At 41.7% G+C, this 19,282-nt stretch overlaps 1 protein-coding gene across 1 annotated transcript in view; it reads right to left on the bottom strand.

Annotated features, from left to right (window-relative positions):
• The window catches only part of CIRSR (corepressor of RBPJ and splicing regulator), a 75,163-nt gene extending 58,199 nt beyond the window's left edge, over nucleotides 1–16,964 (bottom strand). Inside the window, exons 1-3 of the mRNA XM_082262101.1 lie at nucleotides 16,796–16,964; nucleotides 10,880–10,974; nucleotides 7,501–7,574 (exon numbers count right to left, since the gene is read on the bottom strand). Coding sequence (XP_082118227.1) covers nucleotides 7,501–7,574; nucleotides 10,880–10,974; nucleotides 16,796–16,867 — 241 coding nt within the window. The 5' untranslated portion in view covers nucleotides 16,868–16,964. The remainder of the gene's footprint in view (nucleotides 1–7,500; nucleotides 7,575–10,879; nucleotides 10,975–16,795) is intronic.
• Between the last annotated feature and the right edge of the window lie 2,318 nt (nucleotides 16,965–19,282).

Below are 19,282 nucleotides of genomic sequence, written 5' to 3'. Positions count from 1 at the left end.
ATCCATTTTGCGTCTATTCCGTTCAGTTCCGTTTTTTGAGACGGAAGAGAACCCTATTTTCCTTCCATTTAAAAAACGGACGCAAAATCAGATGTTATCCGCTAACGTCCGCAATCCCATAGACATACATTACGTCCGTTTTTTTCATTCGCAAACAGATGGATGAAAAACGGACATACGGAACAAACCCTACAGTGCATCCGTGTCCGTAAAGAAAAAAAAAAAAAAAAAAAAAAAGTAAGGGTCCTTTCACACGGTACGGTCCGTTTTTTCCCCCCGCTCAGGCACTTTTTTTTTTTTTTTTTTTTTTTTAAACTGACACGGATGACACTTTTGTAGGGTCCGTTCCGTATGTCCGTTTTTCATCCATCCGTTTGCAAATGTAAAACGGACATAATGCATGTCTATGGGATTGCGGACGTTAGCGGATGAAATCCGCTGACATCCGTTTTTGCGTCCGTTCCGTTTTTTTAAAGGGAAGAAAAATAGGGTTCTCTTCCGTCTCAAAAAACTGAACTGAACGGAATAGACGCAAAACGGATGGTCATCCGCTAACGTCTGCAATCCCATAGACATGCATTATGTCCGTTTTTCATCCGCAAACGGATGGGAGGAAAAAAGGACATACAGAACGCCCGTGTGAAAAGACCCTAAAACATTGCAACCGCAATCAGTGCAATGATTAGTGCTGGTGCAATGCACAGGCTCCTGCTGACTCTGCTCACAGATCTTTGCACAGCTTCACAAAATTTTTCATCCGTGTGAAAGGACCCCAATGAATGTGCTTTTTTTTTCTGCAAACATTGGTAAAAAAAAAAAAAATTTCGCAAAAGGCGGACGTAGCCTTCAAGGCCTAAATTCATTGCTTTCCCTGTTTTATTTTACAAATTCTGGTAATGAAATACATTGGTATTTTCTGATACCTCCTTTGTCTTTTTTTTTTTTTTTTATACATGTTTAGTTTGCTGGGTGACTCCATCCACTTTTTTTTCCAGTGGTCTGTAGTCACTGTGACCTCCTATACTTATGAAAATGCCTGCAGGAGGACATGGACTGCTTATCATTGCAAAGCAGCTCTTTTAGGAGAAGCAAAGCATGCTGAGCATAGTTCAAACTGACCCGGTCAGGTCCATAAAAGGTGTAAAAACTCACAACTTACATTGTCTGCAAGTACTCAGATAAATCATGTTCCCAGATGAGGTCCTGTACTGTACTCAAGGCCTTGACTTCTCTCAAAGCAGAGATTAAACTCAAATGCTATCAGAGCTAAACTGCAACCCTTGAAATTCAACTGTCAAAATCTCTACGAAGTCAAGACCATGTATACTGCCTGTGTCTAGCAACTTCCCCGGGAGAAAAACAAAGCAAAAATTGATTCCAAGACAATGGCAAGCACCACATGCTGCCAACATTACAGCAGCAACCTAGCCATACAATGATCAAAATTTGGCTGGTCCAGCAGGGACCAGGAGAATTTTGATGAACGCGTGGTCTCCCTTGCTTGACAGAAATCAATTATTTATTGACTTCTATCAAAGGGACATGTTGGAAATGTTTTGGACAATCAGTGCTGCAGCCAATCAGCTGCAGGGTCTCATGTCAGATTACAGTGTCCTGGCGGGGAGATTCCTCCATAAACCTTACGGATCCACGTAAACGAAAAAAAAAAAAAGCCAGCCTAATATGTGGATTTTACAGGTTAGCTAAAATCATATAAGAGAGCAGAAACAGAATTTACAAAACACATGGAAAAAAATAACGACACAAATAGCTAAATTTCCATTAGCACCTAAAGTGGAAAAAAATTAAATGGGTGCTATAAGAAACAGAGATGAGCTGTCTATTATACCAAGTCATAGCAGACCTTCCGTACATTCTGTATTCCAACAGTGACACCAAGAGGTTATTGTAAAGATTTACAACCCATTGACACCTGGTCCTCCACCATGAGTACGTTATACAGGAACAGGGCAACATTACCTCACTATATGTTGGAGTTTTGTAAGAATGTGTTTTCTAAGGTAATGTTTGAAGCTCAACTTTACAATTTTTTCCTGATTTAAAAAACTAATATTTGCTACAATGAACGAACTGCTTTGGGTAAAAAGCACCATAACATGCCTGATCATGCCTGCCTTAGGACAAAAATCCCTTTAAAACGGCGGCATTGGACTTCTGAGATACAGAGAAAACAGACAAGCCCATTACCAGGCCAGTTGGGGTATACCTAAAATAATGCAAAAACAGAATTAAAAAAAAAAAAAAAAAAATTTATATATATATATATATATATATATATATATATATATATATATATATATATATATATATATATATATATATATATATATATATATATATATATATATATATATATATATCCATAAATTGTATAGTATTATTATTCATAATAATAATAATAATAATAATAATAAATTATTTGGGGTCTAGCGGGGTTGGAAGGGAGATCATTCTCTCAAAATAGATGCCAACAGGCTTTCAGTGCCTATAATTCCACTGTTACTTTATACAATGTTTTTATTTTCCATTATAGGTTTACTTTAGTTATATCTATAAAACCAGAGACACAAATAACCCAAATGTCTTTTTATGAGATAAATACCAAATTTCTGTCCATAAAATGCAGAACAAAGACACACTGTAATAGTCTCATTTATTAAAGTGTTTTAAAGGCTCAAGATTTTTTTTTTTTACCATTCTGCGTTGTGTGTGCAAGGCCACAGAGCGCAATACTCATCTGAGCTCCCTCTTAATCCAACAATGTGCACGAGAGCCGAGCCTCATTCCTCACTGGCTGAGACAGCAGTGGGGGTCATTGCCTTCTGCTACGGTCAATCATAGCCAATAAGGAGAGAGAGAGAGAGAGAGAGAGAGAGAGGGAGATGGGGCCAAGCTGCAGCTCTGTGTGTATCTATAGATGCATAGAGCATGGCTTGGGAGCAAGCACGTACCAGTGCCCCCAGAGCAAGAGGCTTGCTATTGGGGGCATGGGCTAAAGAGGGGGAGACAAAGTGCCGACAGGTCACACCAAAAGAGGAAGAATCGAGGCTGCTCTGTGCAAAACCACTGCACAAAGCAGGTAAGTATAGCATGTTGTTTTTTTTTTTTTTTTTTTTTTTTTTTTTTTTTTTTTAATATTGAACCTTCAAATTCGATTTAAGGCCAAAACAATTGCTGTGATGGAATGTAGCTTTTCTGAAAATAAATGTTAATAGAGGTGTTTACAATTAGCAACTATTCATATTCTTGCTAGTGAACTTTTTTACCCCATATTGGTATTTACATTCCCTGAATTTCCTTTCATACCACGCTCTTTACCAGTTAATAAAATGGTGTTGGCCCCCATTCAGACTGTACACCCTCTGCACTTCCAGTGTTCCTCCTCCTTTTTTCACTCTTGCCTCCTTTCTTTTCACGCAGTTCCATATCATCTTGCCACTCTTGCGTATTTTTGTGATCGTTGTCCTCTTGGAAGTCTGAGTGCTATATCAACTAATACTGGTTTATTATAGAACCACCTGTGATCATTCTTCTCCTTGTACATGTATACTACTGTTAGGATGTCAACGGTTGCTATTTTTTCTGTTCATATTTAAACGGTCAACATTTGACGATCCAATAGATGTCCCTCATATATGTTTATTCTTGTCCTAAGAGTTTGTGGACCATGTCTATATCTTACCTCCTATACTTTATGTCCTTGGTTATACCTGTAATATTCTCTTTAAAAATAATAAAAATATATTCAACCATAAAGACGTTTCCAAGAAGTACAGTAAGCACTATTGTACGTTATCTGCTTTGCTTACCTCTTTTATTTCTTTATTGATGACCCACAGGGAGATGGGAAGACACAAGAAAACAAGAAAAAAACAAATTAGAATTTAAGAAGACAAAAAAAAAAAAAAAAAAAAAAAGTTATTGCACACATTTCACCCTTATCAATTTTCAGGATTAAAATAAAAAATACATTCAAATTAGAGCTGCACGATTCTGGATAAAAAATGAGAATCACGATTTTTTTTTTTTGCTTAGAATAAATTAGGCTAACTTTACGGTTTAGTTTTTTTTTTTAAATTCATTAAAAAAAAAAAGAGTATTTTTTTTACAAAACTGTGTTTGAAAGACTTCTGCAGTGTGACATAAAAGATTGCAACGATCGCCATTTTATTCTCTAGGGTTTCTGCTAAAAAAATATATATATATATATATATATAATAATATTTGGGGGTTCTAAGTAATTTTCTAGCAAAAAAATACTGATTTTAACTTGTAAGCAACAAGTGGCAGAAAAAGGGTTCATCTTTAAGTGCCGGTTCACATTAGAGCGATCAGAGATCGCATGCAATTTGGAGCGCACTGCTCCTATAATTACATGCGATCTCTGTGCGGTGCAAATTCCGCCAATACAGTTTGTATGGCTGAATTCGCACCGCAATCGCACTAAAAGATGCACAGGACCCTTTTTTTGGTCCGCAGCAGAATCGGATCGCATGGTGGTTCACACTAGTGCAATCCGATTCTGTGCGAACTTACAGATTGCACTGCGATATGCGATCTTATCTGGGGGGTGTCGTTAATTTTTAATTGACACCCCCAGTGTATCGCATATGGCAGTGTGAACTGCCAGGGGTGTGGATGCAATTCGGGAACACGCTGTATATTCGCAGCGTTCCCGCAACACACAAATGTGAACCGGCACTAAGAGGTTAAGCTGCCCTCCTTTACAGACGAAGGTTCATCCCTTTGATCTAAAAGAAGCAAATGATACATTGGAAAACAATGTGTTTATAGTTATCTAGCAGCCTTTACAATTTTGATAAACATTTGCTGGAGGCCCTTTTTTTTTTTTTTTTTTTTTTTTTTTTGACAGCGGTGAGTGAGCAGACAACAGTTCAGTAAGAATCAAGGAAATGCCATTTTAAGATTGTGAGGGGGGTGAATCGAGATCGTGTTTTTTTTAATGATTAATTGTGCAGCTATAATTCAAATTAAATGATACATTACCTAATGTAACATGTGGCTTATTTTAATTTTTACTGTGTGATCACTTATTGCACATTAACTTTTTCCCCCCTGATTGTTCATGGTAAGGCATATAAAGGAGAGTTTTCTGGCTACTACATGTAACTGCAGGCATGTTTTAAAGTTTGGTTGACTAGTTCACTTAAAGAGGAAGTAAACCCTCCTCTGTCACTTTTACCTATAGGTAAGCCTATAATAAGGCTTACCTATAGGTACTGTAAATATCTCCTAAACATGTACCGCTTAGGAGATATTTACCTTACATGCAGCCAGTGACATCACTGGCGCATGAGTTCTGAAGGAACGGCCGCTGGTGCCGTTTCTTCAGAGCCCCTTGCCGTGACTGTCGGCTCCCGGGCGTGTGCGCGGGAGTGACTTCACCGCGGCTCTGGCCAATCAGATGGCCGGATGCCGCGATCCCAGAAGACGGGCGACTGCTGGACATGTCGCCCGTCATACAGGCAAGCGGGCGGCACAGCGGGGGCTCATTCTAAGGCAAGTATTTCATAATGAGCGATGCATACTAGCTAATTATGTGTTTCTCTTACAGGTTGCAAAAAAAAAAAAAAAAAGTTGTATGGGTTTACAACCTCTTTAACCACTTAAGCCCCGGAAGATTTTACCCCCATTCCGACCAGGGGGTATTTTGCGATTCGGCACTGCGTGACTTTAACAGACAATTGCGCGGTCGTGCGACGCTGTACCTAAACAAATTTGGCGTCCTTTTTTTCCCCACAAACAGAGCTTTCTTTTGGTGGCATTTGATCACCTGTGCGATTTTTTTGATCACGCGCTATAAACAAAAAAAGAGCGTCAATTTTGCAAAAATAGCAATATTTTTCACATTTTTTTATATGAAATTTCCCCACAAAAAAAAATGTAAAAATCAAAATTTTTTAACATTTTCGGCCAATTTGTTTTATGCTACCTATGTTTGGTAAAAAAATCGCAAAAATCGTATTTTGATTGGTTTGCGCAAAAGTTATCGCGTTTACTAACAAAAGGGAATGATTTTTGTCATTTTTGTTGTTTTTTTTTTTTAACGCGTAATGGCGGCGATCTGCGATTTTTTTGCGGTACTGCGACATTGGGGCGGACAGATCGGACCCTTGACTGACATTTGTGACACTTTTGGGGTTACCAGTGACATTTCTACAGTTATCAGTGCTATATATATGCACTGTTACTGTAAAAATACACTGGTAGTGAAGGGGTTAACTTTATTTGGGAGGGAGGGGCTGTGTGTATCCCTAGGGGCGTGCTTCCTACTGTCATTGGCTGTGGCTTGAGCTGTAAGGACACTGATCAACGGATCTACATACTAGATCCGTGTGATCAGTGTCTTTACAGCGAGTAGAATGACAGGTGGCTTGTTTACACAAGCTGCCTGACATTCTCCCTCTCCCCCGCCGATCGCCGAGTGACCGGCGGACATCGGGTCCGCTGGTCACACGCGCGCGCGGGGGGGGTCTGGGGGGGTCCGTGACCACGCGGGAGCGCGCCTCCGGCGGCGCGCGCTCGCTCCCTAGACCCTCACAAGCTAGTGACGCAGCCCTACGTCACTTTGCCTGTGAGGGGCTGACTGCCGACGTAGATTGGCGTTAGGCAGTCGGCAAGTGGTTAAGAGGGTACAAAATACAAAACCTATTGGGCATACCCAGGCTTAAGATAAACAGAAAGGCAGGAAAAAAAAAAAAAAAACACAATGACAAAACTATACACTTGCCAACCAAGTTTTTTTGCGTTTTTAAAAAGACTGGTATGTAGACATTGTTATGCACAGTGTGACCTTCATAACCTGGTGGTGGCCAGAGAACACATTGGGAGCACTTTCTTTGAGTGTGGATTTAATAAAACTGGAGCGTGCAAAATCTGATGCAGCTCTGCTTAGAAACCAATCCGCTTCCAGGTTATTTTGTCAAAGCTTAAATTGAACAAGCTGAAGTTAGACGCTGATTGGCTACCATGCACAGCTGCACCAGATTTCGAACTCTCCAGTTTTAGTAAATCAACCCCACAGTGTTTTTAACTTTTTGGGAAAACGTTGGAGAAGGCGGCGGAGTCATCCGGATGATAAATGCCTTTACAGCAAAGAAGCATTCATTATATAAAAATGGCAATAGCAACACACATATTTATTTGTATATCATGTTTAGGTAATTTGCACAAATACATTTTTAAATATTTTTAGGTTTTACATAGAGTGCTGTTTATTTATGGATATAGATCTTTGTTGTTTTATCTAGTACAAATGCTTTACATGTTTTTGGTGTTAATTTTAGGTACCTGTTTACCAGATAATGCATAGGTGGGAAACTAACAATTCATATTTTCCTAAATATAAAAACAGAATGCATTCAAAATGCAACTTGAAAATTCTACAGAATTTATTTAAAGAATTTGGTTTAAAATAATCGGTCATTTTTAACAGAGCGACAATCATCAATAATTTACCTTTTTCAGCTCCTGGTGGTGCTTCATACATGAAATTCAACCCACTCTTTACCTTTTCATCACCCAAAAGTAATCTGTTGAGATGGAAAATAAAGAGCATTTTTAGATGAAGTTTTGGACCCCAAAGTGGGTGTTATTAGGGACCTGGCTTTTCTGAAACTCAGCAACGTGCAGATCCTTGAGCCTTTCAGGTCCACCGACCCAAAAAATCAATGATGTGCAAACTGCAGTGATCAAAAAATCACCTAATAGACTTCAGTTTACCATGAAAAGGATTACTGCATTTTCTTCTGTGATAACAATTAAATCATCCCACTTTTTCCACTTGTGTACTAAAAGAAATAGTACCTCGCTGGCAGATGACTAAAAAAGAGAGTATCGATAGAACATCAATGCCAGCGCCAAAAAAATCCAAACTGTTTCAATATCTCAAATCAAAAGCAGAGTTTTTGTTTCAAACACTACCAAATGAATATGAAGGCACGCTGCCACGAGAAGCCACCTCTGTGAAGTGCGGCTTTAACTCCAAATTGTAAGAGTTCCCAACTACAGGATTTATAGAATACATTAATGTGAGAGCTGCCTTACCCAGAGGCGGCCCGCTCCTCAATGTTGTGCTTCCAGGAAGCCCTGCACTCACCTTATACTCGGTTATACAGCCATTTTTGAACAAGCACACAATAGTTTTTTATTCAAACAGTGCCATCAGATAAAGGTGATCTTAAATAAGGCAATGTAAGCTAAGACAATGTATGAGCTTCCTTGGGGGTGGGTGGGGGGGTGCAGCACATGTGACTTATACAATATGGACACTACTGTGGGCAGCAAACTAAAGCCCCGTGCACACACGTACTGAATGTGGGCCGAACGATCGGCCGTCTTTTGTCCGGTGCTGTCCTGTCGGTTGAAAAGTGCTAAAGACTGCACACAAATTTTGTCGGCCAACAACAGCCGACTGCAGAAGTGATATCATGTGATGGTTAACTTTCCGTGTGTTTTTTCTTCTCTGAGCATGCCCAGTCTTGCTCATCTGCTGTTTGTCGGCCGAATTCTGTACTGACTGGCGAACAATCGGCCGTTCTTGTGTTGGCCAACAAAAATGTTAATGCCTGCACACCAGATTCTGTTCGGCCGAAAAGTCGTAGTCGGTTGTCGGAAGTTTCATACTAACAAGCCGACAAATCGGCAGATCAGTCGGTGGCCGAATATTTACGGCCGACAATCGCTACGGGCCTTAAGTGTAGCATTAGGTGAATAAGAGGCAAGCTATGTAAGCAGCATCAAAGGGTTAGGAGCATTATAATATGTGGGTCTTGCGCTTCACGTGGGTCTGATCGTCCAGATCTTGGAAGTTCAGCCTAAAACTAAAATCTCTAAATCTACTGGAAGCCAGTCTAAGCCTATTCTATCTACACTGTAAAGCAAAAATCACTATAAATATCTTTTCTGAAGCCACTCAGGTCCGATCTCCAGCGGTGGAAGATCTGTGCAGGAGACAGCCGACAATGACTGTGAAATGCCAGGGAAGTGATGTCACCCCTAGACTTACTATGGGGCTTCGGTTGTCTCTGCCTCTCCTGCACCCGCCTACACAGAGAAGTCCACACTGACAGTTCAGCCTGGGACCAGAGCGGCTTTAGAAAAGGTGTTTATAGCAATTTTTGCTTTACTGAGCTAAACAAGTTAGTCTTAGAATTGTGGCTGTGAGTAGAATTGAGATTTTAGTTTTAGGCTTAATGGACGATCGCAGCCAAGTAAAGTGGAAGACCCACATGTTATGAGGCCAATAACCCTTTATTCTGTGAGTTGCTATTTACTCACCTATTGCGAGTGCGACACCAAGAGCCCATTCACACTAGCGCGACTTGTGAGGCGACTTGTGTGCCCTCAAGTCGCTTGACATAAAAGCAATGTTAATCAATCAGTGCCGTCTTAATTTGCACTACTGAAGTCGCTCCGACTTCAGAAAAGGGTCCTGTACTACTTTGAGGCAACTTGTGATCCGACTTGTCCCATATACTTCAATGGGAGCCGCCTCCTTATCTTAAATTGAAGCGACTCGTGATCCGACTTTCCATAAAAATGGTCCTGAACAAGAAAAAAAGAGCATTTTTCTTATAATTTTTAGTAGCACATGAATATGGCTTCTCTACACCTGGCCATTTTTCTTGCAGGCATTTATCGGGCATTTTTGGAGGCAGGCATGACTTTTTTTGGATTTAGTGTCGGGGGGGTCTAAAAAGTGTACCTGTGAAGTTTCAGCTCTGTAGCATGTCCAGAACCAGAAAAAAAGAGCATTTTTCTTATAATATATATTAATAAATGCCAGCAATAAAAGATTATTATATAATTATAAGAAAAATGCTCTTTTTTTCTGGTTCTGGACATGCTACAGTGATGAAACTTCACAGGGACACTTTTTAGACCCCCCAGACACTATCCAAAAAACATCATATTCTGATTGGCCAAATACAAAGTCGTACAAAGTCGTCTATCATATAAGTCGCGTAAAAAAATTCACAAGTCGCGCTGAAGTCGCGCTAAAAGTCGCCCCTTATGAGGCAACTTCGAGGTCGCGGCAGTGTGAACCGGCACTTAGTCTGCTGCCCCTGGTGGTGTCTCCTTTGTATTACAGTCACAGGTGTTGTAAATCCCTCCCCCCCCCCCCAATGGAAGCTCATCCTGTTCTGCAAAGAACCATCCCCGGAAGCTGACCCCTGAATGACGTTATTACATGTATATGCCTGATATGACCACATTGTCCTGTAAGTTTCCAATTGCTGTGTGAATAAATTTGATTTTATACTGCTACACACAGATGTGCCCTCTGCTGTCCTTATCTAATACCATAGAGAATCTTAAGTCCCTTGAGAGGTGCTGGACTACAGTGTTATGGAATCAGTCCACCACCTCACCCGGACCCCACCAAGCTATCTCCCTGTGTTGGTCACATACACCTCTATACCATATCTCTCCACATACATTTATTCCCAAACAAAAGTGGTGTCAAGCACCTGTCTGTACTTTGTAGTGGAGCTGTGTAAATCTCAGGACTGGAAGGACAGACACACAAATTATTTGGCATGTAAAACAGTTTCCATATATGTATTTAACTTTTTACTTGTCTATTTGCATGGAGTTCGGCTTTAAAAAGGTACAGTTATCTTTTAGGATAACCTGTGGATTCATGCAAATCATACATAGTTTCCTTGTGGACATCCACCCATCATCCTCTTTTGCAGTACAGATACATGTAAATACTAAGCCAGGTTTCCAGCATGTGCATTCATTTGCTTTTACAAATACAATATGTGAAAACCATGACTTCTATTAGGCAAGGCCTTAGAAATGACCAGCGAATATAATCATTGGAACATACCGATTGTTATAAGACTCTTGTTCTTTTAGGTATTGCTGCATTAAATCATCTTGCTTTTTCGTATCATAAGATATTTTCTGTTCTGCCATCCATACCTAGGACAAAAAAACATTTATAAATGTTAAGAAATGCACTAAAAATCAAAACCAGACAAATTAGGCCCAAATCACAAACCTTTATACAAAGAAAAGGATCTTTATTTTAGCCATGTGGCTGTAATGTTTAAACCCATTGGATGCAGCTGAAAAGAATGGCGACATTTTTGAAAATATGAATCCCTTTGAAAATTAAACCGATTGCTGTCCTGTTTCTCAAAATTGTAGGAGAGAAATAGATAGGCAGCTTTTTCTTCAAAATACTAAGTTACTGGCTGTGATGCCGATACAATTTCTTTACTATTTTTGGATCAAAAATCCTTGTTTGCATACTTGTCGTGGGCCGGTGACTTAAGAGGAGGTACAGCCTCCTGTCAAAAAAATAAAAGTCAGTAGCTACAAAAAACTGTAGCTGCTGACTTTTAAAAAAACAGCAACTTACCTGTCCCACGGTCCAGCGGTGCACTCAGCCCAGCCGTCTTCATCATGTGTCCTCCCTCGGTGGCGCGGGCATCTTCGCAGCTGGGTGCCCACTGTGCATGTGCGAGTCGCGCTGCGCATTGTGAATGGTGGATGCAGTCTTCTGGACTGAGAAGAGTCATCAGAGGAGCTCCACATCGACCTCCAGAACAGGACACCATCAGACAGGTACCCCTACTCTATCGGCACGAGTGTTACCCCGTGGACCTAGGACCCTTACTGCCCACCGGTACGGTCAGGACCCCATTAGGCTCCAACCACCCTCCCCAGGAACCCCAACTCACGGGACCTACCTAAAGACCACGCAGGACGTGTACATTAAGGCCCGGAGGAGGACACTGGGAGCCACTCATCGGACCACCACATATACCCGCTCTATACCCCTGTGTGGGGTGGGTACTTCTGGTGAGTGCTCTATTCACTAGAGGGGTCACCAAGTACCTCACTGCCCACCACGGGGTCACCCATCACAGGTGTATACTAGAAGCTTAGCACTGGATGTCTCTTTTTGGACTTTTTCCAATCACTTATATGCATTTATTTCTATTATTGCCACATCACCTTCTTAGGTTTATATAGACTATATGGTCATATCTGGACATTTTCTGGATCACTATTTATTTATCTATTTATTCACTAATATTTATTTGGCACTAAAACCTATGCACAGCACTTTTATTTAGTGGGAACTGCAATTGTGTAATTGTGTTTTGTTTTTGTTTTCTCATTTTGTTTTCTCATTTAGTTACCAGTGCACGCGGCACTTTAACCACTTGCCGACGTCGGCGGTCAGCCCCTCACAGGCAAAGTGACGTAGGGCTACGTCACTAGCTTGTGAGGGTCTAGGGAGCGAGCGCGCGCCGCCGGAGGCGCGCTCTGGCTCCCGCGTGGTCACGGACCCCCCCGCGCGTGTGACCGGCGGACCCGGCGGGGGAGAGGGAGAAAGTCAGGCGGCTTGTGTAAACAAGCTGCCTGTCATTCTCCCCTGTGTATGAAGGATGATCATACGGTTCTACTATGTAGAACCGTTGATCACTCTTCATACATCTGAAGCCACAGCCAATCACAGTAGAAAGCACGCCCCTAGGGACACACATAGCCTCTCCCTTTAAAAAAAAAAAGTTAACCCCTTCACTGCCAGTGTATTTTTACAGTAACAGTGCATATGTATAGCACTGATTACTGTAGAAATGTCACTGGTAACCCCAAAAGTGGCAAAAATGTCAGTCAAGGGTCCGATCTGTCCGCCGCAATGTCGCAGTACCGCAAAAAAACAAAAAAACAAAAAAAAAAAAAAAAAAAAAAAAAAATCGCAGATCGCCGCCATTACGCGTTAAAAAAAAAAAAACACCAAAAATGACAAAAATCTTTCCCTTTGTTAGTAAACGCGATAACTTCTGCGCAAACCAATCAAAATACGCTTTTTGCGATTTTTTTTACCAAACATAGGTAGCATAAAACAAATTGGCCGAAAATGTTAAAAAATTTTGATTTTTACTTTTTTTGGGGGGGAATTTCATATAAAAAAAATGTGAAAAATATTGCTATTTTTGCAAAATTTACGCTCTTTTTTTGTTTATAGCGCGTGATGGAAAAAAAAAAAAAAAAAAAAAAAAAAAAAAAAAAAAATCGCACAGGTGATCAAATAAAACCAAAAGAAAGCTCTGTTTGTGGGAAAAAAAAGGACGCCAAATTAATTTAGATACAGTGTCGCACGACCGCGCAATTGTCCGTTAAAGTCACGCAGTGCCGAATCGCAAAATACCCCCTGGTCAGGAAGGGGGTAAAATCTTCCGGGGCTTAAGTGGTTAAACTATTGGCACCTATATACATATTCACACTTTACGTTTTTTACATATATTTATATACCACCAAATATACATTTTATATCCATTTGTATCTCACTACACCAACGACACCACCTAGTGGTTGTACTTGCATTAGTCACTTTATATATGCACTATCTTCCTTTCTCTTTTGAGAGTGCAATATATTCATTTAGTACACTAGCACATTAAACATTCACTCTTTTAGGCAGCGCCATTCCCCTACTCTTCTTCAAAGTTTTTGGACTATATTTTAGGGAGGCTGCAGCCTAAACACCTTTTGACACACATTTTACCCAAACGTACCACAAGCGTGGAGTTTTTTACATATTTATAGCTATGTAAAACATTAAAAAAGTGCCTATAGTGTTTAAAATCCAGTAATACACTGTCTCACCCTGCTCTGCACATGCTCAGCTTCTCTCCATTTTTAGGCAATGCTGAGTTTGTAGAGGCCGATCTGCTGACAGCCTTCAAGAGGAATTAAAGCAAAGTTCCAGCCAGTACAAAAAAAAATTAAAAGTCAGTAAGTATTCATAGCTACTAACTGTTAATACGAGGACACTTAACTGTCGGCACCCAAGCTGATTCGCCCATCGGCTTCGGGTACAGGCGCCAGCATTGCAACTAAGGGAAACCGGCAGTGAAGCCTTCAGGCTTCACAGTCAGTTTCAAACTGCGCATGTGTGAGTCGTGCTGCGCTTGCTGAGTGGTCTTGTCGTCCTTTGGGACACACACACACCTCACATATATGTGGGGTACATAGGAAGTGAAGAACAATAGAAAAAAAAAGGTAAAACAAACACAGGGAAAAAAAAAAGTTAGCCAATACGTTTTTAAGATGCATTGATTACCTAGATGGCGAAAAGTCTTATATGTGGGCGGAACTCCGCTTTAATCCCTCCTATCCTTTACAGCTAAGGAAGATGCTTCTGTTTGAACTGCAAATGCCATGGTGCTGCACATGTGATCAGTTATGACTCCAGCCATTTGATGGTTTGACAGTTTATTTAGGGACACAATCAAATCAAACTGTTTAACTCTTTTATCTCTATTGCCAGACACAATTAAAATATTTAAAAAAAAAATGAATAACTGTAAAAAAAAAAAAAAAAAAAAAGTATAATATTTTACTGTTTTGTCCATTTGACATCCTTTAAAGTGAAACTAAACCGTTCTATGGTTTTCAGCCAGGGAAGCTGCCATTTTGGCCTCTGTTTAATGTTCAACTGCTATGATGCTGCACGTGTGATCAGTAATGACACCAGCCATTGGAAGGTTTGACAGTCTAGTTGAGAGTATCAGCAAATGTGCCAAGAATGTAACTGTTTTTTTTAGAACTGTTAAATTGATGGGTTTACTGCCACTTTAATAAAGGAAACAGAGTGTGTTTTTTTTTATTTTATTAAAACAATGAGCAAAATAATTGATTTAGGTATGCCAGTTAGCCTTAGGCCCCTTTCACACGTGGAGTCCGTTCAGATCCGCCTGTCAGTTTTTTTGGCGGATCTGAACGGACACCCCATGCATCCCTAAGGGGCATCGGATGTCAGCGGAGACATGTCCGCTGACATCCGATCCGACCCGTCAAAACCGGACAGATGGAAACCCTATTTTCCATCCGGATCGGATGAGAATGGACAGATGGTCCGTTCCCATCCGATTCCCCCATAGAGATGAATGGGAACCTGACAGCTGTGTCTCCACACACAAAACAGAGAACAACTGTCATCCTCCTGCTCAGCGGGGGATCGGCGGATCGATCCCCCACTGAGAAAAACAGAGTCCGCCTGTAAACCCATTTATTTAACGGTTAAAAAAAAAATGTTAAATTCCCGGGATCCTGAGATTGCTGTCACATTTCCTTGTCTTCTCAACCAAACTGTCAAACCATCAAACAGCTGGTGTCATAACTGATCACATGGGCCGCACCGTGGCAGTTTCAGATCAAACAGAAGTTAAAGCGGAGTTCCAGCCATTTACTCACCTGTCCAACGGTCCAGCGATGCGGCCGCCAGAAGCCTCGATCCTCTCCCTCGGCGCCGGCATCACTGCTGTGGGCACCCGGCTGTTACAGTTTGCGGCTTCACAGCCGGGTACCCACTGCGCATGCGCGAGTCGCGCTGCGCGCCGTGATTGGCCGGCAATCTTCTGGGACCTCTGATGTGTCCCAGAAGATTGCAGGGAGGGAGGGGGAGAGGAGAACTTCCGCTCAGGGCGCCGCGGCGCTCCGAGCGGAAGTGGGAGCGGGTACCTGTCAAAACTAGGTACCCGCTCCCCCCCCAAAAAATGACATGCCAAATGTGGCATGTCGGGGGGTCAGGACTCCCTAAAGCGGAAGTTCCACTTTTGGGTGGAACTCCGCTTTAAGTTGGCAGCTTCTGTAAATGGAAAGGATAGGAGGGTTCAGTTCCGCTTTAACTGGCACAGCTAAATTTAGCCTGATCATATAGTGATCAATGATAAGTTTGGGAGTGTATGGATTGGTTCTAAACCCATGTGTGCAAACCCACCAAGAAACTGTCACCTGTACAGGCCAATCATCTGTGGCCGGGACATTCCCTGTCCTGCAGCCACATGTGTACACGCTCCTCTGGTGCCAAAGGAGTTAATGAATTGTTGCCCCCTCCCCCAAACATGAAATGTTTACTGTGGAGTCCAATAACATTATGAAAACCAGGCATGCTCTGTTTGTCCTGGGGACCACTTGTCATTGAGACAACCCAGAAATTATACATTTGTCCCCAGACCAAGAATAGAGGGTAAATCTTTCAATGGGGACACCTGTTCTGGTGACAACCAAGAGGAAATTGCCATCAGATTTCTGCTTACTTCCAGTTGTGTCCCCAGGGCAGGAAATGAAGGGGGATTTCCCGAATGAGACACAGAAAAATAAACTGACAGGGGTTCTAATCACTTAAAGCATGCTTAACCTGTGACCCTCCAGCTCTTGCAGAACTACAAGTCCCATGAGGCATTGCAAGACTGACAGGTACAAGCATGACTCCCAAAGGCAGAGGCATGAAGGGACAGTTGGAAGGCCACAGGTTCAGCACCCATGACCTAAAGTATAACTCAAGGCAACATTTGTTTTAGTTTGGATAGAAGGGAGAGGGATTAGAAGAACTGTCAGGTTTGTTTTGCAGTCTGTGCCCCCGTTAGGGAGATTTGCTCTCTATATTTCTCCTGTTTACCGTTATCACCAAGAGTGAAAGGAAATCCTGAAATTTGGGTTGTCACCAGGACAGGAACAGAGGTGATATCTTCTAGTGGGGACACTAGTTCTGGTGACAACAATGGATTCTCTCATTTTAGAGGGATTTTATGTCACTTCCTGCTTTGGCTATTGGACAGAAAGTGAAGGGAAATCTCCCCAATGGGACACAGATGGCAAAAATAAACCTTACAGAGGTTACAACCCTCAAAATAAATGCCTAGAGTTCTGCTTTAAAAGGTTTGTCTTGTACAGACGTCAGTGATAAGACAATAATAGGAGGAGTGCATTTCTCCCTCACCTTCTTGATGTTGGATTTGGATGCAGGATGGAAATCCTTCTTACACATGAAGTTGGCAAATGACTTGCCCATGGCTGCTGCTCTCCAGGGAAGATCTCCCTACCAGACCTCCAGATCTGTCACTGGCAGCACCAGAACAACTACAGCCCCAAACACAGCCCGGGCCCGCCCACTTCCTGCTCTGTCCTACCGGATGTGCGTCATTGAAAGGGATTGTGTGACGACAACCTCATAAAAACAATGATACACTCATTTTCCAAAAAGAGTAATTTCCTGGGAAATTAGTCAAAATTTTACAATCTCCGTCACTAGGAATATTATGTATGTGATACAACTCAATATATCACGGAAATGTGAACTACGGAAAAATGGCCGCCGTAGCATATGATGGGACTAAAGCGGAGACAAGTTTCACACAGGCCTCGTCCTCTGTCATTTGGCTGGAAATTAGCTTTTGTGAGAACTTCCGCTTAGTGGCTGGCAGAAGCCAGTTTTCCAGTCACAATATGGTGCCTTTACCAAGATGATGTCTCCATCTCCGCGGCCATTTTGTATGAGATGAAACACACTACAACACAGTAATGTGAACTACAGAAATATGGCCGCCATGGCATATTATGGTACTAAACTGGAGACACATTTTACACATTCCCTCACTCACGGAACTTCTACGCTTTGTGATAACGTCGTGACGTCTGGACGCTATTGGTTGGCAGACAGCCGTTTTCCATTCACAATATGGCGCCTCTGGCTTAATTGTATCAGCCAGCTGTTCGTCTCCTGTCTGCAGGGGAATCTGCTGGACACAAGCAAGGAGATCTCCCCCATCACAGTGCCGGGGCCATAGGGGACTGAGGGGAGCTCGGTGCGTGTTTTATCCCTTTATTATCTCATGTGTGTGGTGTGCTACTGACTGACATACAGCATTCTTTTATAGCAGCCTTGTCTAATAAAGTCTATCTCCAGGAGAAAGCTTTTTATCTTAGTTATGGATAGAGTGGGGGAAGGGTTGGACCCTCTATTGTACCCTGTGTCCCCATGGGGGAGAGTCACCCCTCTGTTTGTACTGGTGACCAGGAAACAGTGTGAGTGGGGGAGGGGTTAACTGTTAAAGGAGTCCCCAGAGCAAGGGGAAGTCTTCCAATGGGAACACTTGCCCTAGAGGGGATTCCTTACACTCTGGGAGATTTCCTCTAACTTCCTGTTGTGTTTCGGGGACAGGAAGTGACGGGAAAATACTGTAGTGGCACACAGACTGCAAAAAAACAAAAATGTACATTTCTGTTGGTTGATTATACCGGGAGGATGCCCACAGCTGCAGACTTCACCACAGTACAGTTTTTTTTTTTTTTTTTTTTAGAGCCGGCTCTCTTATAAAAGAAATCCTAGTGTCCAGCTAGCGGCTGGATTGCTTTTACAAGCAGTGGGAGGGAACGTGCCCCCCCCTTCCCTCCACCCCCTAGCTTGCTCAGGCTCTTCCATCCCACCAGGAGACCTGAGCGACCAGCCGTGTGTCCGACTGCAGAACAAACCTGGAATCGGCTTTAATCCGCTCTCGGCTATGGTAACCCAACAGAATGACCTCACTCCTGGTTTACCCTAAATGTCAACAGCGCCTATTCAAAAAAAAATTGAAAGCATTCATAAACGCCGATCTTTGTGTTTTAAATGCTTTTAGGTGCAGAGGAGGGATTTGAGGTCTTATAGATCTCTCCACAAAGAGGACCTGTCACATGACTATTAATAATAACATCAATAAAAGTGATTAAAACTATTATATGTTATATTAATATATATTTCATCTTGGTTTGTTCTATGATATTTTAATTAACCACTTAAGCCCCGGAAGATTTTACCCCCTTCCTGACCAGGGTTTTTTTTTGCAATTTTTTTTTTTTTTTTACTGCGTGATTTTAACGGACAATTGCGCGGTCGTGCGACGCTGTACCTAAACGAATTTGACGTCCTTTTTTTCCCCACAAACAGAGCTTTCTATTGGTGGTATTTGATCACCTGTGCGATTTTTTGATCATGCGTTATAAACAAAAAAGAGCGTAAATTTTGCAAAAATAACAATATTTTTCAAATTTTTTTTATATGAAATTCCCTCCCCCCAAAAAAATGTAAAAATCAATTTTTTAACATTTTCGGCCAATTTGTTTTATGCTACATATGTTTGGTAAAAAAATATCGCAAAAAGCGTATTTTGATTGGTTTGCGCAAAAGTTTACTAACAAAGGGAAAGATTTTTGTCATTTTTGGTGTTTTTTTTTTTTTTTAACGAGTAATGGCGGTGATCTGCGATTTTTGACACTTTTGGGGCTACCAGTGACATTACTGCAGTAATCAGTGCTATACATATGCACTGTTACTGTAAAAATGACACTGGCAGGGAAGGGGTTAACTGTATTGGAGAGGGAGGGGTTAAGTGTGTCCCTAGGGGCGTGTTTCTAACTGTGCTGGGACATGGCTACTAGTGTAAAAACA

Source organism: Pelophylax lessonae (genome assembly GCF_965119305.1).
Source record: "Pelophylax lessonae genome assembly, chromosome: 6".
Classification (NCBI taxonomy): Eukaryota; Metazoa; Chordata; class Amphibia; order Anura; family Ranidae; genus Pelophylax; species Pelophylax lessonae.
Note: the sequence above shows the minus strand (reverse complement) of the source record. Positions and strands in the feature narration are given on the sequence as shown.